Source organism: Panthera pardus, unplaced genomic scaffold (genome assembly GCF_024362965.1).
Source record: "Panthera pardus isolate Hobbes unplaced genomic scaffold, ASM2436296v1 HiC_scaffold_12, whole genome shotgun sequence".
In the NCBI taxonomy this organism is placed as follows: Eukaryota; Metazoa; Chordata; class Mammalia; order Carnivora; family Felidae; genus Panthera; species Panthera pardus.
In genome coordinates, this window is record NW_026526677.1 from 55,752,448 (window position 1) to 55,774,628 (window position 22,181).

At 41.3% G+C, this 22,181-nt stretch overlaps 1 protein-coding gene and 1 non-coding gene across 3 annotated transcripts in view; one reads left to right on the top strand and one right to left on the bottom strand.

Moving 5' to 3' along the window:
* The first annotated feature begins 276 nt into the window (after window positions 1–276).
* Window positions 277–22,181, top strand: part of RNF121 (ring finger protein 121) — an 82,086-nt gene continuing 60,181 nt past the window's right edge. The window contains exon 1 of one of the 2 annotated variants that reach the window (XM_019449669.2): window positions 277–391. In XM_019449669.2, the coding sequence (XP_019305214.1) occupies window positions 329–391 (63 nt within the window). In that variant the 5' untranslated portion in view covers window positions 277–328. The remainder of the gene's footprint in view (window positions 392–22,181) is intronic. The other variant, XM_019449668.2, reaches the window with a different exon arrangement.
* On the bottom strand, window positions 18,936–19,040 carry LOC128776298 (U6 spliceosomal RNA). The gene has a single exon (XR_008421379.1). It is a non-coding gene; the product is annotated as a U6 spliceosomal RNA (small nuclear RNA).

A 22,181-nucleotide genomic window follows, 5' to 3' on the forward strand; every position in this document is an offset into this window, starting at 1 on the left:
AGCGTCGCAAAAGTTGACGATGTAGAGACCCTTCTTTTTGGCGCTCCCAAGGGGAGAATTGGTGAAATATTTGCACTGAAAAAATCCAAGCCAAATTTCTCATTTGCCAAGAACCCTCCCCCAGGGAAGCTTAGAAGCGCATGGAAACCGTCCCTCCTTGACCTTTAAGTGAGCAGCAGGTAGATAGTCTCTTAGTACCGCTCAAGACTCATCCTGACTTGTTGCCCCGCCCCCTGCCGGAGCCTGCGCCGCCGATTGGCTAGGAGCACTTGAGCGGCGGAAGCAGCTGGCTCCCGCGGGGACCGGAGGGAGGGGGAGAGCTGTGAAGATGGCGGCAGTGGTAGAGGTGGAGGTTGGAGGAGGTGCTGCCGGGGAACGGGAGCTAGATGAGGTAAGAAATGTTGAGAGTCAAGGAGAGAAGAGGCTCAGCCTGAACCTGAAGGGAGGGAGAGGAGAGGTTATCGGGAGTGGGGTCCTAGGGGAGGCGGGACCCTGAGAAGGAAGGAGCCAACTGGGGGGCGGGTGCGCGGAGAGGGAAATCAGAGGTAACCTGCACTCCGGGACTGAAAGGCGGTCATGGGGATAGAAGACTTGCCGTGACCTCGAGGGTGGAGATTGAGGACAGGGAGAGAAGCCAAAGAAGTGAGGGCGTTAGATTTGAGATTATTAACTGGGGGTCGTAGGGGTAGGACTGAAGGGCTGAGGGGTAGCTTGAGTTGGAGGGGCGTGGACTTCTGCGTGGGAAGGCCGGACTTTCGCTGTAGGAGAAGACCGGCTTGGTTTGGGGTGGGGGTTGGGGACGCACACCAGGGAAGAGTGCTAATCTAGTATTACAGTGTTGAGAGTTATTTTTATGTAAGAACTGTTTTATTTATCATTACACTCTAGGACTTGGTACATAATGTGTCATAAAGTTTTGTGCACCTAATGGAAGAATGAATGATTGTATACCGGAATTCATCGTTTCACTCATTTAACAAACATTACATATGTTTGTGCTGAGTCCTGGGTTAAGTGCTAGAGACATAGGGGCCCTTCCATAGAAGAGCCCACAGCCTAGTGATGGGAGACACAGAAGGAAAACTAGTCGTAGCATCAGAGGTATAATGGTGGCACTGAGAAGAGGGCAGTTCAATTTGAGCTGGGGAAGGCTTCCCAGAGGAGCTGAGTCTAATGGGGTAAATGATTCTCTATTTCTGGCTCTTGCTAGACCTCTGAGCTCTTTGAGGGTGAGCTCCTTGAGGGTGTATGTCCCCTTTACCTGTCTAATGGACATTTAACAACTGATGTATTGAATTACCGGTGGTCCTTGAATCACTAGGAGGAAAGAGACATTGAGTTTAAAGGGGATGAAGGGATAGCGCTGAGAAGTAAATAGAAGGTAAGAAAGGAAAGGGAGATTATTGTGAGGCCAAAGGTACATTCATAGCAAGGGTTGCTTATAGCCTTGCGTAGGACAGCATATGGACAACTCAGAGGGATAGGAGGAAGGGGGTTGATTGTCAGGGGTCCACTCACCACCAGTGGGATCTCTGAGGGATCAGAATCTTAGAGGCTCTGGCTGTGTATTGGAGGTGGGTGACTGGGGACAATTGGGGGTGAGGCTCAGAGAAAGGGAGTAGAGGTGCACTTGAGAAGCTAAGACTGTTGCTTGGTGGTAGGATGACTTGGTGGATTTGATTTACTTGATTGGGGTTATTAAGGTGGCGGGAAGAGACTGAGAAACTGACAGGTGGTTAGAGCAGGGGAAGATTTTTAAGGAAACATTTTAGACCCATACCTCTCAACCACTAGAGGTGTTTGGATACCACTTGGTTGGTGATATGGGGTGGTTGTGGAAATGACCTCCAAGGCCCCATCCAGTTTTAAGTTTCTGTGATTACGGTTGACTGTGGTTCAGTGAGATATAGTTGAAAGTGCCCTGGAAAAAATAAATACAGTATTGAAGTTACTACGTATGGTTTGTTAGTCATGAACCCTTCTTTGAGGGAGCCTGATTTCAATTACATATATCAGGGTTCATTGAGATACAGAGCAAAAAAGTATTGGCAGAGGGGAAAAGAACTTAAAGTTTTGATGTAAGACAGTTTTTATTTTTGCTTCTTCGCTTTTCTTCCCTTATTGTTTTAAGAATTTGAGAGCTTCTAGTTGTATAATATGCTTATACTACAGACTTATTAGAGTGTCGTGCCTAGAGGTCAACTTTATATGTAACCACTAGCATCCATCCCAGAAACTTCTGTTACTTGTTTTGTTTACGTAGAAAGATATAATCTGTGGTCTGGAAATTCTGTATGGACTGGTTCTATCTTTTGTGTGTTTGAGAAAATAACTCTGAGAAGCTGGAACAGCTAGTAATCCCTTCAAGCTCCCTTCTCCCAGACAAACAAACACACAAACAAGAACCAGGGGTCTGGTCTGGTAGACTTAGTTTATGTGAGTTTCTACTAAAGTCTACCCAGCTGTCTCTTAGCAGCTTTAGTTAGTGAAAAAGAAGGTGAAATCCATCCTTGTAATTTGCAATTATGGAGGTCTGTGTGTTAAGCACTGGCAATGTAAGACGGGATCTTTACCAACTTAGAGTATAGGGAAGAGGCATGCAAATAGCTCTACTCTATTAGGTAATTGTTATATTGGAAGTGTGTAAAAAATTCAGTGGGGCAAGTGGTTGAGTCTGCTAGGAGGAGTCAGTGAAATCCTTATAATAGAGATGAGCTTGAGCTGAAAAAATAAAGGTTGGGTTTACAAAGAAGTAGTGATTTACATGTGGCATCAGAGTTGCCTTCCTGTAGCTCTTTCTGCTTGGTAAACTACTGTAGGGCCCAAATTATAAAAGGGTAGTGGATAGCCTAAGACACATTTGGTGCTCTTTGCCACTTTTTTGGAAAGATTGCACATGCTGTGGTTTTGTTCTTCAGGATATTGTACCTGTGTTTTCCAATATCAGATTCCATTAGCATGATAAGTGGTCTGGAATAGCAACCATCATTCCTTTCCTCTTCTTTTGTCTTTTCATTATTTGTTGAAGTAATTTAGGCTTTGCTAAGTGCTTCTCTAGTTTTGGAGAGGTGTAGAGAAAATAGGGTTTAGGAAATGAGCTACCGATAGAAAAACTTACTGTTTATTGAGTCCTTACCATAAACCAGCTCCTGTTTAAAGCCCTTTACTTGCATTATCTCATTCATCGCTAATAGCAGCCCTGTGAGTTAGATTAGCTGCACTTTGTACTTGAGGAGACTGAGGCTAGAGAGGTTGAGTAACTTTTCTAGGATTCCAGTTTGTGAGGGAGGGGGCGGTGGCAGGGGCTGTGTGCAGATTCCAACCCAGGTCCGCCTATGCTATCCTGAACTTAGCCCATGCTGTACTGAGCACCTTGGTTCCATTTCTCCATTATTTGTGCTATAGGGGTAGGTAATTTAAAACTGTATGATTTTAATGATCTCATGTGAAAATTGATATGGTACATTTGATAAGTGACTGTGATTCAAAAGAGCATTTTGAGTCTCACGTTTGTGATGGTAATTTTATTAGTATTCCCTATTTATTGTCGAGGAAGTTGAGGTTCAGAGTATTTGAGAATGCCGAGGATATTGCAACTACTAAGTGGTATCACTAAGATTTAAACCCATTTTTTTTTTTTCCCCAGATTCCAAAGCATTTGTTTTTCCTCAGTTTAAAGACCTAAACTGCAGGCTCATCTTACCAAAGTAAACTACCCCTTTCTATATATACAAAAGTTTAATCTCCAAATTATGAAGCAGTATTTCATTCTTGAGAGGTGTTAAGTAGGGGTTAACCAGAGGAATATTGGTTTTTCCATATAGGTCCTTTAATTTACTGATAACCTGATTCTGCTAAACCCCTGGTTGGGAGGAGTGATTAGCTTAGTGATAGTTAGGAAGATGAGAGATGGGTCTAGCCAACTCAGGGTAGGTAGTAAATAGGCTGTGATAACTGGTTAAACTCAGTTCTTGCTCTCAACTTGCCAAACTACATGGTGCTTGAGGATATTAGTAGTATAAAGCATGGGTACCAGATAGGTGGTCCAGAAGCAGACCTACTCCTGGAGCCAGTGAGTTCCTCCTGGAGCCAGTGAGTTCCTCCTGGAAGGTGTAGCTGGTCAACATTAGAGAGGAATTGGAGGCATCATTTTGACACAGAGACCCAGCTTGAGACCTAAGGTAGAAAAGTGCATCAACATCCAATCAGGGCCAGACTGCCTGCCTGGCCAGTGCCTGTGAATTCTGGATGCATCTACTCCCAGTGCTTGTTCATCTGCCAGAATGATGTGACATACAGATCAGTGGGTAGTTTCCAGCTCAAGTTCAAAGCAAGTATCCCAGTCTACAACTAACTTGAGGTATTATTGCCTCAAGTATGTAATTTACCTCATCTGGACCCTGTTTTATTCTTTTTTTTTTTTAATGTTTATTTATTTTTGAGAGAGAGAGAGAGAGAGGGAGACAGACAGACAGAGTGTGAACAGGGGAGGGGCAGAGAGAGGGAGGCACAGAATCCAAAGTAGGCTCCAAGCTCTGAGCTGCCAGCATAGACAGACATAGAATTTAATGCAGGGCTCGAACTCATGAACTGTGAAATCATGACCTGAGCCGAAGCTGGACACTTAGCCGACTGAGCCACCGCCCTGTTTTATTCTTATTAAAAGAGGAAATTGGACTAGATTGGTGGTTTTTAAATCTTTATTTAGCCACAAAAGCCTTTATTCAAACAAAATCTCACTTTGAAACTTTGGGGTACTTAAGGGGACTCAGAACCCCTGACATGTCTCAAGACACACTTTGAGACACACACAGTTCTCTCTTACTGCCCATTGATTGGATGACCCTACTCTTTCTTCTTTCAGCCCCTCACTCTACTTCCTCCTAGCCCAGGTCTACCAAAGATTATTTTGTCTGTCTTCCCCACTAGACTCTTAGCTACATTAGAGAGCAGAATTCAAGTCTGTCTTGCTCGTTGTTATAGTCCCTTCCCTCAGCATGCTGCTTAACATACAGCAGGTACCTGCTAAGTGTTTGATAATTATTATTTTTGAGTAATAGTAATAATAGCTACCAGTTAGTGAATATTTGTGATATGCCAGCTCCTCTGCTTAGTAGTACATGCTTTTTAATTGAATGTTTACAACATCCCTATAAAAATTGGACTGTTGGACTAAATCGTGTTTAAAACTTTCTGGTTCTAACATATGGTGCATCATGTTTCTGGTTACTGCCAGGTCTTTGTTGGTGCTGTCCTGTCTGTATGTTTCAAATCCCACCTGTATTTTAAGGTTCTAGCCCAAGGCTGTCTTGACTTTTGGAACTATTCTGATCTACACTGATGTCTTCTTTCCCTGCCTTTGATAGTTTTCTCTGTGTTCATTTATCAATTCATCAAATTTCTGAAGCACCTTCTATGTGCCAGGCACTGTGCTATTCTTGGTAATACCAAGATGGAGAAGGTGTGATAATTGCCTTCAGGGAGTTCACAGACTAACATGAGAAGAGCAACACTGATAAATAAGTACAAAAACATGTCACAGGTGCTGTGCTAGGGAGTAGGTGGGATGGGTATATCAAAGAGGAAGTGGCAATTCATGTCTTATCTCCTCTTCTCCGCTAGACTGGTAAAGCTCTAACAGGCAGGGTATAGAAATCCCTTGCTTCTTCAAAGGAGTAATCACTGCCTTCCCGCCCCCCCCCCCCCCGCCCCTTTTCTTGTGGGTCTCTCCTGATAGACCTTTGATAAATGTCTCTTGTTTCCAGGAGTTTCTTCTCTAGAGACTCTTGGTCAAAGCCAAGATTTTACTGGGGGATTGAGGTATGTGTGATTGAAGTTTAATCTTGGATATTTAACTATTTATCTTTGGATTTTTTTTGTTTTTTTTTTTTGTTTTTTTAAATGTTTAGTTTTTAGAGAGCGAGAGACAGAGTGCGAGTGGGGGAGGGGCAGAGAGAGAGTGAGACACAGAATCTGAAGCAGGCTCCAGACTCTGAGCTGTCAGCTCAGAGCCCAACACGGGGCTCGAACCCAGGAAGTGTGAGATCATGACCTGGGCCAAAGTCAGATGCTTAACCGACTAAGCTACCCAGATGCCTCTGTGGATTATTTTTAAGGTATGTAAACTGAGTAATAGCATAGTGTAGTGGGAAAAAAACAGAGTAGTAAAAAGTACTCCTAGGTTCTAGACTAGGAATAGCAGATTTGTTTTATCTCAGAGACAGTCAAATGATAATAGATGCTTAAAAGGCTGTGTTGAGATTCTGAGGCCTGGGCTCAGGAGGAGAATGCTGAGGCAGAGTGCTGAAGGTGAAATAAGATAGAGTACTTACTCTGTGCCAAGTGTTTCATATGCATTTTCTAATTTAATACCAAAATCTTACAAGGTAGGTACTATTATGGTTATCCCCATTCTATAGATGTGGAAACTGAGATGTAGAGAATTTATGTAACTTGCCCAATGTTATATAGCTAAGTAAGTGACAGAGCTGGAGTTCAAATCCAAGATGACTCCAGCACCTGTGCTTTTAACTATTTTGGGCAGTATGAGTACTGTATACTTCTAATACTGTCCTACAGTGGACATTTCTACTATGTAAGTATATGACTTCATTTATAGAGGTAATTTGACTGGAATCATGCTGTTTGTTTCCCATGAGATTAGGCTCTCCTTGAAAGCCTTGTGTCCCTGGTGTCTGGCAAAGAGTATGATTCAATAAATGCATGAAAATGTGAATTCATGAAAGATTTCAATCTCTCTGTACCTCACTTCTTCATCTGTGAATTGATAGGTTTGGACTAGATGACGTTCTAAAGGTCTCTTGCAGCTTTGAAAGTCCTGGATCCCAGTATTTTACTCTGCCTGTATTTCATACAGTTCCTGTCAGGTACTTAGGTACTATTTTCTATCAGGTAAATACTAGTGAATGAGTGAGTGAATGCATAATAATTGTTAATAACCCGTGCTAATAACATTAAGTTGAGAGAAGAAAAAAATGGTGATAGAGAAGTTATAGACAAAAAGGCCTACATATAACCTTGACTTTTTATGCAGAGTTTCATACTTTGGCAGATAGCCTGTCTGCAGAGAATCTTTCCCATTTGGTTTCTCATCATACCTTTATACCTCCCATCCCCAGCTCACTCTTGTTTTTTGCAAGTCACTTTTTTATTAAGCTTATGTCTTGTTTTTGTTTGTTTGTTTAAGATTTTAAGTAATCTCTACGTCCAATGTGGAGGTCAAGCTTACAACCCCAAGATCAAGAGTTGCATGCTCCACCAACTGAGCCAGCCAGGTGCCTCCAATTAAGCTTATGTCTTAATAACTCTTCTACTTCCAGAAGGAATTTAAGGTGTTACTTGGTCAATAAAGGGGGATAGGAGAGAGAGAGGAGGAAAAGGTGAAGAGGAATGTTCTAACTCCTTGAATGCCAGGACTGTCTTTCTCATCTCTATACATTCTTCAGTGCTTTGCCTGGTACTTGGCATGTAGCAGACATCAGTATATTGTGGGTTCGGCTCAGGATGAAAGGAATATTAACCTAATAGCAAAGGTTAGCTGACACACTTAACTATCTGTTCTGGAAATAACACAATATCACCTGACAGCATTTGCTTATAAACTGCTTTTGAAGCATTTCCATTTTTAATTAATGCCATATTGCACCTTACCAGTGAGTCATAGGCACACAATCTGAGGATTTGCTCTCTGCCCCATGGTACCTTATATGGATTTCTGTCAGCACTTAAACCATGTTGTATTTCCCCCCTGATTAGGTGGTGAACTCTGGGAGGGAGGGGACAACCATATCATTTTTTATCTCTGTGTTCCTAGCACCTAATCTCTCACAATGGCTAGCGTAGAAATTCAAATGTTTATTGAACTTGAATCTTAAAGGGATGTTGAACATCCCCAGTAAGTGATCACTCCCAGTCTGTGTTTAAACCCCTCTAATGGTAGGGAGCTATCTTTTGGGTCATCCTGTTACCTCTTTGAATACCTCTGTTGCAGTTTTCTTCAAATTGGGCTAGAATTTTTATTTCTGTAGTTTCAGCTTAAAAACATTTTTTTTTAATGTTTATTTTTGAGAGAGGAAGAGAGATGAGGCATGTGTGGGGAAGGGCAGAGAGAGGGAGACACAGAATTTGAAGCAGGCTCCAGGCTCTGTGCTGACAGCAGAGAGCCCCATGTGGGGCATGAACTCATGAACTGTGAGATTGTGACCTGAACCAAAGTTGGACGCTTAACTGACTGAGCCACCCAGGTGCCTCTGTAGCTTCCTCTTTTTAGTCCTTGTTCCTTTTTCCAGATCCTGCTTCTTTGCATCTTTGACCATGGAAGCACATGCAAACACTGGCACTGCCAGAGGATGCCTCTGAGGAGTGTAGGCTCAATTCACCTGGGACTATTTGTCCTGAAAGCCAACCCACTGTAATCCGTCTGATGTCATTCCTTATCTCCACTTTATTTCTTTGTGTTTTTCCTTCTTGAAGTCCTTTGTTATCTCTTTGCTCCTCAGAGGAAAATCTGGTAGGTAAATGTAAACTCATTAGTTCTCTCTAAAGTGCAGCTTTCCCAAGGGGATGCTGAGTTGTGGCCATGGGGCTTTTGGCCCTGGGCAACTAGGGAGAAACTGTGGGGAAAGAAGAAGCAGGGAACTGGAGGCAGAGAGCATAAGCATAAGCCACAAACCAAGGTTTGTGGTCCCTCTGTTCTCCTTCCCCTTTCCCAGTAGGGTGTTCTCAATAACTTAATGTGTCTGTTACTTTTTTTTTTTTTTTATTTTTTTTTTTTAACGTTTATTTATTTTTGAGACAGAGACAGACCATGAACCAGGGAGGGTCAGAGAGAGAGGGAGACACAGAATCGGAAGCAGGCTCCAGGCTCTGAGCTGTCAGCACAGAGCCCGACGTGGGGCTCGAACTCACGGACCGCGAGATCGTGACCTGAGCTGAAGTCGGCCGCTTAACTGACTGAGCCACCCAGGCGCCCCGCCTTTTTTTTTTTTTTTTTTTTAATATTTATTTATTTTGAAAGAAAGAGAACGGGGGAGGGACAGAAAGAGGGAGAGAGGGAATCCCAAGCAGGCTTTGCCCTGTCAGTGCAGAGCCCGACTCAGGGGTCAAATCCCATGAAGCATGAGATCACGACCTGAACTGAGATCAAGAGTTGGACACTCAACTGACTGAGCCACCGAAGCACCCCAATGTGTCTGTTACTTAAGAGGACCCTAGTGACACTTTACTCTCCATTGCCCATTGCTTAACCTCTTCTTGAGTCTGTCAGCACCCTCCAGAAACAGTTTTTTCTCCCTCTATTCTTATGGTAACAATAGCTAATTTTTTAGTGCATACTGTGTCCCTGGCACTGTAGTAAGCATTTTACATGACATTAGCTCTATTAATTCTATTTTAATACTATTATTATGTTCAATTTCTACATGAGAAAAACCAAGACACAGCTAAGTAATTTTAATTTATTCAAGATTGCATAGGTTGTAAGTGGAGGTGGGATTTGAACTTGGTGATAGGATTCCATGATCTCTGTTGCTGGTGTACTCTGTAACATGGACTCACTGTTTTCAAAATTCACCACATTTTTATTGAACATTTAATTATACCAGATACTTTTTTGGTCTTGGGAACTCCTAAATGGATAATGAGACTATCTCTGCTCCAAAAGAGGTCACAGTCTAGTAGGGAGAGGAAGTGATAATGACATAAAGTATTATGAGTAGAGTTATGCACAAGGTACCACAGGTACATGGATTGAGTGCATAATTGTATTTGAGAGTGTTAGGGAAGACTTCAGAGAGGATAGGATATTGGATTGATTTTTTTTTTTTTTTTTTATGAGTTTATTTGTTTTGAGAGAGAGAGCCAGAACCAGGGATGGGGCAAACAGAGAGAGAGGGAGAGAGAGAGAGAGAGAGAGAGAGAGAGTCCCAAGCAGGCTCTGAACCCCCATCACAGAGCCCAACAAGGGGCTCAAACTCTTGAACCTTGAGATCATGACCTGAGCCAAAATCAAGAACTGAACCCTCAACCGATGAGCCGTCCACATGCCCCATCATTGGGCTGATTCTTGAGGGGTAAAAGTTTACCATGTGAAGGAATGGAAGCATGAAATCTCTAATCCTTAAGCATATTATTCTTCACTAATAAAATATTTGTTGATGATTGCTTTTTGTGCAAGGGGCTATGTTAGGCACTTGGGTCGAGAGAGAAGATGCTAAATCATGTTTCAAGGAGCTTATAGTTCTGTTAGAAAATGGGACATGTAGTCCAGTTGGAAATGCAGTGGCTATAATTATAAAATAAAAGGTCCAGTGGGGCACCCGGGTAGCTCAGTCAGTTAAGTGTCTTACTTTGGCTTCAGTCATGATCTCATGGTTTGTGGGTTTAAGCCCTGCGTTGGGGTCTGTGCTGACAGCTCAGAGCCTGGAGCCTGCTTCGGATTCTGTGTCTCCCTCCCTCACTTGTGCTCTCTCTCTCTCTCTCTCTCTCTCTCTCAAAAATAAATATATATACTTAAAAAAAAAGGTCCTAATTACCTTATCAGTAGAAAAAACAAAATACTATTGGGGAAGTAAATCCCTTCTCATTGATAGGGTTAAGGAAGTCTTCTTTGAGAAGGAGCCTTCTGACCTGGACCTTATGGATGTTCTAAATTTCACTAGAGAGCATCAGGAATAAAGGCCCCAAGTAAATGTGAAAAAGAAGGATGTATTTGTGGAGATCATCAAGTAGATGAGGACTAAGTGCTAAATCTAGAAATATAAGTTGGGGCCCATACAAGGTTGATTTTGAATGCCAGGCTGAGGAGTTAAGGTATGTTTTAACTCAGTCATCAGTTATTGAGTGCTTATATATGCCAAATACTATGCAAGGGGGACACAAAGATGAACGCCTGGCTCCTATTCTCAGGGGATTAATAGTCATATAGGGGAAGACAGACATGGAAACAAATAATTGTGGTATAGTGTAAGATGTGTGTTATATACCGTAGTGACACAAAGGAAGGAGTGATTAACTCTGCTTAGGGGAATCATTAAAGACTTAACAGAGAAGAAGCTTGCGTTTGCTCTTAAGGATTAAATTTGAGTTCAATAGATAGTCTATGAGGTAGGGAAGAGTGGTCCAGCAAAGTGAAAAGATCTTCAAAGGTTTGGAGGCAGATCCTGGGAACTTTAAGAATTTCTGTAAAACTGAGTACAGGCTAAATGTAAGGGGATAACAATGAGCAGTAAGGTTGGAGAGACCTTTTTATTTTTTTTATTTTTTTTAAATTTTTTTTTCAACGTTTTTTATTTATTTTTGGGACAGAGAGAGACAGAGCATGAACGGGGGAGGGGCAGAGAGAGAGGGAGACACAGAATCGGAAACAGGCTCCAGGCTCCGAGCCATCAGCCCAGAGCCTGACGCGGGGCTCGAACTCACGGACCGCGAGATCGTGACCTGGCTGAAGTCGGACGCTTAACCGACTGCGCCACCCAGGCGCCCCTGGAGAGACCTTTTTAACAATATGCTAAGAAGCTTGGGTTTAAAACATGTTCAGATCTATGTCTCAGAGTGATCAAGTCTGATAGAAGTGTAGAAGCTATTTTGGAGGGATCCAGTTGGGGAAAGAAGAAATTAGTTGGGAGTACTTTGGTAGCTAAGAGATACTGAGGATCTGAGCAGAAGCAAAGGCAGTGAAGGTGGAGAAAAGTGAGCAGCTATAAAAATATCAAGTAACAGTGCTTCCACTTATTTTTGTGTGCTTTTCATTCCTTCCCCTGATTCATTCACTCACGCATTCATGAAGCATTTATTAAATATGTAATCTGGATTGTTAATTCAATCTTTCCTTCCTCAGTACTTGTACCTTCAATATGTCATGCATTTTCCTAGGTCCCAGTAACTCAGCAATGAACAAGACAACGAAGGTCCTTGCTCTTGTGAAGTTTACTTTCTAATGGGGGCATGCAGGTAACAAGTAGCAAACAGGATAACTCCAAATGGTGACAAGTGCTCTGAGGAGTGTAGGGTGATGTGATAGAGAACAACTAGGAAAGGTTATGAACAGCCTATGAGGTGATATTTGAACCAACACCTGAGTGAAGAAGATCTGGCAATTGGAAGATTTGGAGGCAGACATGTGTCAAGTGGAGGGAGAAGTATAAATCCGTGGGAATGAGTTAGGCATGTCTTGGGACCAAAGAGAAAGCCAGTGTGTGTGAATCATAGTGAGCAAGGAAAAAATAATACCAGTCAGGTCAGGGAGTTTGGCACAGTCAGATCTGTAAGGCCTCATCGATGCTGCTAAACATGTTGAATTTTCCTGAGAGTACAATGAAAAGAATTTGAATGGTTTGAAAGATAGGAGTGAGGTGAGCTGGTTTGCATTTTTTTTTTTAATTTTTTTTTTTAATGTTTATTTCTGAGGCAGAGAGAGACATAGCATGAGTGGGGGAGGGTCAGAGAGAGAGGGAGACACAGAATCAGAAGCAGGCTCCAGACTCTGAGCTGGCAGCACAGAGCCCGACGCGGGGCTCGAACTCACACAAACCGTGAGATCATGACCTGAGCCGAAGTCGGTTGCTCAACCGACTGAGCCACCCAGGCGCCCCTGGTTTGCATTTTTAAAACAATCTTTCTGGCTGCTTTAAGGAGAATGCATTGTAAGGGGCATTCAAGAAGAGCTGTTAGGAGATTTGCAGTAGTTCAGGTGAGACCTGATAGTGTTGGGGGTGCGGTAGCATACATGATGGGAAGTGGATGAATTTAGAATATGTTTTGAAGTAGAGCCTACAGGACTTGCTGGTGGATTGGATATCAGATAGAAGGGAAGGAAAATAAGCTTGACTTCCAGGTTTTGGGATTTGTTTTGCTTTAAGTAATTGGCAACGCCATGGTTGATGGTATATGTATTGAAATAGGAAGGACCAAAGGAGAAGTCTTAGGTGGGGGAGAAGAAATGTGAAAAATTCTGTTTGGCTATTTTATTTGACATCATCCCCACTGTTTGTTCGAGACTGTTACTCAGTCTCTGTTTATTTCCGAAGCATGTGCTTTGTTTGTGTCTAGTGCTAGGTGTGAAGTAAGAGGGGGATGCTGAACGAGTAAGGCATTATCTTTGTCATCATAGCTGTTAACATTATGTAACATCCATCTAACATTTATTGAACACATACATTGTACCAGATTACAGGCTAATTCTTTGAAACAAAAGAAAGTAAGATTCAAGTGATGCTCACACCCAGTTCACATCCAGTAAGATTGCTAAATAGGAGAAAATATTTGCAAATAGTATATCTGATGAAGAACTTACATTCAGGATATATAAAGACCTCTCACAGCTCAACAAGAGAGAGATAAATAACCCAATAAAAAATGGACAAATGATCTGAATTGACTTTTCTCCAAAGAAAGTATACAAATGGCCAATAAGTGCCTGAAAAGAAGTTAAATATCATTAGTCATCAGAGAAATGCAAATCAAAACCACAATGAGGGGCGCCTGGATGGCTCAGTCAGTTGAGCGTTTGACTTCAGCTCAGGCCATGATCTCGCGGTTTGTGAGTTTGAGCCCTGCATCGGACTCTGTGCTGACAGCTTGGAGCCTGGAGCCTGCTTCAGATTCTGTGTCTCCCTGTCTGTCTGCCCCTCCCATGCTCATGCTCTGTCTCTCTCTGTCTCTCAATAATAAATAAACATTAAAAAAAATTTTTTTTAAAAACACAATGAGATACCACTTCATACTCACCATGATACTATAATAAAAAAAGACATAATAACAAGTGTTGTCAAGGAGGTGGAGGTACTGGCACCTTCATGCACTGCTGGTAGAAGTGTAAAGGGGTGCAACAGCTGTGGAAAACAGTTTCATGGTTCCTCAAAAGGTTAAGCATAGAAGTACCATATGACCCAGCAATTCCTCTCCTAAGATATATACTTTAGAAATAAAAAACATGTGTCCACACAAAAGCTTGTACACAAATGTTCTTAGCAATATTTTCATAATAGCCCAAAAGTAGAAACAACCGAAATATCCCTCAATTGCTGAATGGATAAATAAAATGTATATCCATATGGTGGAATATTACTTGGCACGAAAAAGGAGTGAGCTACTGATACATGCTAGAACATGGATGATCCTTAAAACATTATGGTGTCTGAAAGAAGCCAGTCAGAACTGCATTTTGTATGACTTCATTTATATGAAAGGTCCAAAAGAGGCAAATCTATAGAGAAATAAAGTAGATTAGTGGTTGATTAGGTCTGGGGGTGTTGCAGATGAGATGAACATGAGGTTTGTTTTTAAAGTGATAGAAATGATTTAAAATAAGATGGTTGCACGGGGGTGCCTGGGTGGCTCAGTTGGTTAAGTGTCTGACTCTTGGTTTCATATCAGGTTTTGATCTCACAGTTCGTAGGTTCAAGCCCCACATCAGGCTCTGTGCTGACACAGTGCAGCATATTGGGATTCTCTCTCTCCCTCTCTCTTAGCCCCTCCCCCCATTTGCTCTCTGTCTCTCTCTCAAAATAAAACTAAAGTTAAAATTAAAAAATAGATTTAAAAAGATGGTTGCACAACCCTGTAAATATACGAACAGTCATTCAATTGTCCACCTAAAATGGATGCTGTTCCTGAACAAAGCTTTTAAAAAAAAGAAAAGATCCTTGACCTGAAGATGATTAGAGTTTAGTTATGGAAACAGACTCAGAAACAAGTATAAAAAGTAATAAATGTGACCTTGGAGATAATGTACAAATTGCAAATTTCTGCAGAAGAGGAACACTTCACCTGAGGAAATCTATTAGACTCTGAAGTATCTTGAGAGTGAGAGCTGTTATTTATTATTGTATTTCCAGTCTAGAGTTCAACATATGCTCACCTAACAGTTGTCGAATGCAGTGTGAATGTATAAAGTTGGAGAATATCTTTTGAAGGAGGTAATACTTGAACTGCATCTTTGAGAGTGAATAGAGATGGACAGTGAAGATGAGGAAAGAATTCTAAGGAGAGAAAATGGCAGTGGCCAAAGCACCAAGGTATAAAAGGGAAGAGCATGTTAGAATGGTAGGTGGTTCATTCCTGGATTGTGGCTGGAGTGTAAACCATTTGGGGGAGACTGGTGAGATAAATAGCTGGCTGGACCAGATTATGAAGTACCTTATATGTCATACAAAGGAGTTTGGGCTTTAATCCAAAGACAATAGAAAGTCATTAAGGTCTGTTTAAGTAGGGGGCTGATATACTCAGTTGTGTGTCTAATAAAGATCACTGTGGCTGCTCTTATGTTATGAATCTGTTCTGGCAAGATTAGAGTCAGGGAGATGATCTTGGAGGTCACTACAATATCCTAGGAAAGAGCAAGGGATAAAGTCTGAACTTTAGGAGGTGTGGCAATGAAGAATTCAAGGGAGATTCCATAGGTGGGTAGATGTGGCTAGCAAGTAAAGGCTTTAAGGAGTTTGTAGGAAGGATAGTTCTGCTCTGGAAGGGTTTCTGGAAGAGGTGGCATATGGATTGGGTTTTAAAAGAATGGGTAGAAAGGTTTAGAGTATGTAGGAGGCTGGAATGCACGTAGGAAAGAGTGAGAGAGGGAGGAGGCTAGTCTGAGAAGTATGAATTTGATGGGAAAGGAATTTAAGAACCGAAGAATGATAGGTGCCCCCAAGTTTGGTAATTGTTGAATGAGAAAGAGGTCATTAAACTATTCCTTCTACTCTTATATATATTTGAAAAGTTTCACTGAAAAAGCTTCCCAACTCAGCTGGCCTGCAAGATATACTTTCTGGTGATGGTAGGAGGGGTGGGGGTGATGAGCAGATAGCAGCCATAGCAGTTGTTACAACCAACACCTACTTCCACTTTCTTGCTCAAAGTGTGCTGTCTGTATCAGGCCTTACAGTTTGCCTAAGTAGATCCAATGTCTGCATGATTCCCAGCTGATTTATGAGGTCTGTTTTAAAAGTGAGGTAGTTGCATTTTGATTTATTGGCCTTGAATTCTTGACAAGGCTATGGAGTTTAAGAAGATTGTGAATGACGCCAGTCAGAGTGGCCAAAATGAACAAATCAGGAGACTATAGATGCTGGAGAGGATGTGGAGAAACGGGAACCCTCTTGCACTGTTGGTGGGAATGCAAATTGGTGCAGCCGCTCTGGAAAGCAGTGTGGAGGTTCCTCAGAAAATTAAAAATAGACCTACCCTATGACCCAGCAATAGCACTGCTAGGAATTTACCCAAGGGATACAGGAGTACTGATGCATAGGGGCACTTGTACCCCAATGTTTATAGCAGCACTCTCAACAATAGCCAAATTATGGAAAGAGCCTAAATGTCCATCAACTAATGAATGGATAAAGAAATTGTGGTTTATATACACAATGGAGTACTACGTGGCAATGAGAAAGAATGAAATATGGCCTTTCGTAGCAACGTGGATGGAACTGGAGAGTGTTATGCTAAGTGAAATAAGTCAGGCAGAGAAAGACAGATACCATATGTTTTCACTCTTATGTGGATCCTGAGAAACTTAACAGAAGACCATGGGGGAGGGGAAGGAAAAAAAAAAAAAAAAAGGTTAGAGTGGGAGAGAGCCAAAGCATAAGAGACTGTTAAAAACTGAGAACAAACTGAGGGTTGATGGGGGGTGGGAGGGAGGGGAGGGTGGGTGATGGGTATTGAGGAGGGCACCTTTTGGGATGAGCACTGGGTGTTGTATGGAAACCAATTTGACAATAAACTTCATATATTGGAAAAAAAAAAAAAGAAGATTGTGAATGAGAGGAGAATGGAGAGCTACAAATATGGAGAGCCTGTGTGAACCTTGGTATTTCACTTGTCCTAATCACCCAGCAGACCAGAGCATCTGTCCCTACAAGATAGAAGAGGCAGCCCTCCTGGTATGTTGTATTCATATCAGGTTCAGGAGCTAGCTAATATCTCTTTTCTCTGCACTTAAGTAGCACTTTGTTTAAATGTCAGTGGTTGTCCTTATCATACTATGTTATGTTTAATAGTCTGTTGTGTCCTGTTCCCCCCCCCCCCCCCCCCGACTGAATACCTCAAGGGCAAAGGTTGGGCTTATCCGTCTCTAATTTTTGCGAAAGAATGAAGTCTTTAGCTGCATGGTTAATCCATCTCTAACTTGGAAGGATCAGCTGAGACCTCTGAAATACTAAGTTTGTCCTGGTGGATAGGGTTCCAGAGGTTAGGGCCCTTTACAGTTAGCAGGTACTTGAAACCAGGACAAGAAGCCATCTCCTGGTGATGGATATTCCTGATGCATGCCTGTGGTAATCATTTGTTAAAGTTTCATTGATGTAATTTGGTAGCATCCTGTTAAATTACAGCTCACCACACTGAAGGCATTTTGTTTTTAGTTGTATGGTAACTAAAGGAAACTGTGGCAGTTTGGAAAGTCAAAATATTAGAGCTGACTCTGAAGCTTTGGAGTTAGATTTGGTAGAATTATGACAGCATTTTAGCTTTAAAGGACCTCAAAAATCACCTAAGCCAACCCCCTCATTGTATATATGGGGAAATTGAGTCACTGAGGAAGTTTCCTATTCATTGACATATAGCACCTGTGGTGACATATCCACCTGTGGTGGATTAGTAGGACCTACAAATGTTTTTCTCTTCACTGAGAAAGGTAGTTGTTGCCCTAAAGCCATTTCTTGGGGTGAAAAGTGGGAATGAGATAAAACCCAAGGAAATAAGACCTACCACATGGGCTAAGTATAACGGCTGTCTCACCCAGCATGTTCTCTTGTTGTTGGAAACCTTTTGGGGGAAGCGAATATCTACAATGTAGTCAAAAAAACAGTCTCCTTTTTCACTTTCTTCTCTTTTCCTGCTTTATTTTCCTTCATAACACTACCAGAATGTATTTTATATGTATTTATATATATGTATATATATGTATTTTATATATATTTTATATATATATTTACATATATGTACATTATGTATATATATGTGTGTGTGTATATGCTTATATGTGTTTATTATCTGTCTTTTTTTTTTAATATATGAAATTTATTGTCAAATTGGTTTCCATACAACACCCAGTGCTCATCCCAAAAGGTGCCCTCCTCAATACCCATCACCCACCCTCCCCTCCCTCCCACCCCCCCCATCAACCCTTAGTTTGTTCTCAGTTTTTAACAGTCTCTTATGCTTTGGCTCTCTCCCACCTAACCTCTTTTTTTTTTTTCCCTCCCCTCCCCCATGGGTTTCTGTTAAGTTTCTCAGGATCCACATAAGAGTGAAACCATATGGTATCTGTCTTTCTCTGTATGGCTTATTTCACTTAGCATAACACTCTTCAGTTCCATCCACGTTGCTACAAAAGGCCATATTTCATTCTTTCTCATTGCCACGTAGATTTATCTGTCTTCTTATTAGAAGGTAAGTTTTATAAAGGAATAGACTTTGTTTTATGCTTGTCTTTTGATTGAATGAATGAATAAACATTTATTGGCTACTTTCAAGATGCCAGCTATGTACTTCCCATGACTTTGGTGTTTGCAGGTCAATGACATGTCTTTCTTTTTTGGGGTATGATCATTCATGAATGTATCCAAACCTTTTTTGAACACAGAATACACATTATTGTCAAGTGATTTTTCAGTGACTTTATAGTGCTCATACAAGTGGAGTGAGGTTACCTTTTGTTGTGGATTTAGGCAGTGTGTAAGATTTAGTGTGAACTTCAAACTCAGGCTGATTGATCAGATAGGCTCAATAGAGGAGAAAATCTTACAAGCAGTAGAGCAAAGACTTGGCAGCTGGGGAGAAAACACTTGGTCCATAGCTATGGGGTTACAGCAGGACCCACAACTGACTTATCCATTAGGGACAATGCCCAGGGACCCACAAAAATGTCTTAATTTCCTTTAATAATAAGAAAAAAATGAATACAGTCCAGCTTGGATTATACATCTTTATAGTAATGCAGTCATAAAATATGTTTTTCTTGTGCAGGGGCCATGCTACTCTTCTCTGTATTCCAGTTTCAGTATATGTGCTGCTGAAGTGAGCATTTTTAAATATTTTTTTTTTGATGGAGGAAGGAGCCCACAAAGGCAGAAGTACTTGGGGCCCATGACAATCATAATGTGACCGTAGGAGGACTTTGTGACTAGTCATTGATTTGGTCATTTGGGGCCCTAAGCTCTGTCTCTGATTTCTCCCATAAGCTCTGTGACCCTTTCCCCATCACTCTTGGCAACTGTGATATTCAGTGAGTCATTACTCTCCTTTATATCTTATCTGTGCCTTCTGTAGAGTGGAAACAATTGTGCTCCCTGGGCTAAGTAAATTCATACTTTTAAAACAGCCTAATTATTTTATTTTTTAATCTGTCTTCTCAACGGCAAGAAAAAAGTCTGGTTCATCTGTACATCCCCATGCCTAGCCCTGGACCTGCACATTTAGAACAGGAGTACCTCAAATGAGAATTGAATAAATGAATAAATGTCTCAGATCTCACAGATAGCTTTGAGGCCTTATTTGTTTGCTTATTCTTCAGGTATCTTTTGGACTTTTCTGAGGTTCTGTCAGCAAAGTTTATAGAGCTGTGGGGACACTTGAGAAAATGATGTGGAAAACAAGGATGTTGCACCATCTTACAGAATTAAGAGCCAGTGTGAAGAATTAGGTGCACATTGGGAATGAATTGTCCTTTCAACAAATGGTGCTGAGACAGTTAGCTAGCCACATGTAAAAGAATGAAGTTGACTCCTATCTCATACCATATAAAAAAATTAACTCAAAGTGGACCAGTGACCTAAATATAAATAAAACTATAAAAATTTTAGAAGAAAACATAGTCATAAATCATGACCAAATCATGAAATCTTCTTAGATATGATACCAAAAGCATAAGCAGTTAAAGAAAAAGTAAATAAGTTGGACTTACCAAAGTGAGAAACTTTTGTGTTGCAAAGGATGCTATCAAGAAAGTAAAAAGACACACCACAGAATGGGAGACAATATTTGGAAGTCATATATCAGATAAGAGACTTATCTGACTTATAAGTCATACATCAGATAAGTATCCAGAAAATATATAAAGAACTTTTACGGCCCAACAATAAAAATATAAATAATTCAGGGGCGCCTGGATAGCTTAGTTGGTTGAGCATCCAATTCTTGGTTTCAGCTCAGGTCATGGTATCACGGTTCGTGAGTTCAGGCTTCGCATCGGGCTCTATGCTGACAGTGTGGACTCTGCTTGGAATTCTCTCTCTCTGCTCCTCCCATACTCTCTCTCTCAAAATAAATAAACTTAAATATATATGTGTATATGAACACGCACACGTGCGTGCACACACACACACATACACACACACATAATTCTGGGGTGCCTGGGTGGCTCAGTTGGTTACATGTCTGACTCTTGATTTTAGCTCAGGTCATGATCTCAAGGTTCATGGGTTCGAGCCCTCAGTCGGGTTCTGTGCTGATGTCATGGAGCCTGCTTGGGGTTCTCTCTCCCTCTCTCTCTGCCCCTCTCCTGCTCACATGTGCGCACTCTCTCTCAAATAAGCTTAAAAAAATGCACCAACTGAAAGATTGTCATAGTGGATGAAAAAAAAGATCTGCTATATATTGCCTACAAGAAGCCCCTTTTTAAGTAAAAGGATACATATAAAATTAAATGAATAAAGAGAGATATAGCATACTAATACTAATCAAAAGAAGGTAAGACTAGCTATATTAATTTCAGACAGAGCAGACCTCAGAGCAAGGAAAGTTATTGGGGATCAAGAGGGGCATTATGTAGTAATAAAAGTCCATCCTCCAAGAAGACGTAACAGTCCTCAATGTGTATATATGTAACAGCAGTGTGTCAAAACGTGAAGTGAAAGCTGATAGAACTGCAACCGGAAGTAGACAAATCCAGATTATAGTTATAGGGCTTAGCATTCCTCTGTCAGAAATGGACAGATTCAGCCATCAGAAAGTCTGTAAGTACATAGCTAAATTCAGTTAACACTATCAATCAACTGGATATAATGGACATCTGTAGACTGCTTCATTTAACAACAGCAGAATAGATTGACCTTCTCAAGTTTTCATGAAACATTCACCATGGTAGACCACAAAGTTTCTATAAAACACAACAAATTTAAAAGAATAGGAACACATTGTCAGAGCACAGTGGAATTCAGCTAGAATTCAAGAAGAGAAAGAAAATCCACAAATACTTGGGGTGCCTGGCTGGCTCAGTTAACCATCTGACTTCAGCTCAGGTCATGATCTCACAGTTTATGAGTTCGAGCCCTGCATCAGTCTCTGTGCTGACAGCTTGGAGCCTGGAACCTGCTTCAGATTCTGCATTTCCCTCCCTCTCTCTACCCCTCCCTCTCTTGTGCTTTCTCTCTCTCAAAAAATAAACAAACATTAAAAAAAAATCCACAAATACTTGAAGATTACACAACACACTTCTTTTTTTTAAATTTTTTTTTTTGATGTTTATTTATTTTTGAGACAGAGAGAGACAGAGCATGAACGGGGGAGGGTCAGAGAGAGGGAGACACAGAATCCGAAACAGGCTCCAGGCTCCGAACTGTCAGCACAGAGCCCAACGCGGGGCTCAAACCCAAGGACCGCGAGATCATGACCTGAGCTGAAGTCGACCGCTCAACCGACTGAGCCACCCAGGCGCCCCTACACAACACACTTCTAAATAACACATGGATCGAAGAAGAAATCTCAGGAAAAATTTAAGTATATTTGAACTAAATGAAAACGGAAACTCAGCTTACCAAAATTTGTGGGATGCAGTAAAAGCATGTTTAGAGGAAAGAAAGATCTAGAATCAATCACCTATGGATTCATCTTTGGAACCTAGAAAAAAGTGCTAATTAAAACCAAAGTAAGCAGGAGAAAAGAAATAATGAAAAACAAGGTAGAAGTCAATGGATTGAAAATAGGAAATCAGTAGAGAAGGTCAACAAAATCAAAATCTGGTTCTTTGAAAAAATTGATACAACTGGTAGGTCTGTAACCAGGCTAACTATGAAAAAAAGAGGACACAAGTTACTAGTATTATAAATGAATGAGGGGACAATTCAAGAAAGTACAGACCAATGTCTCTTACAAACATCAATTTAAAAACCATCAATAGGGGCGCCTGGGTGGCTCAGTCGGTTGAGTGGCCGACTTCGGCTCAGGTC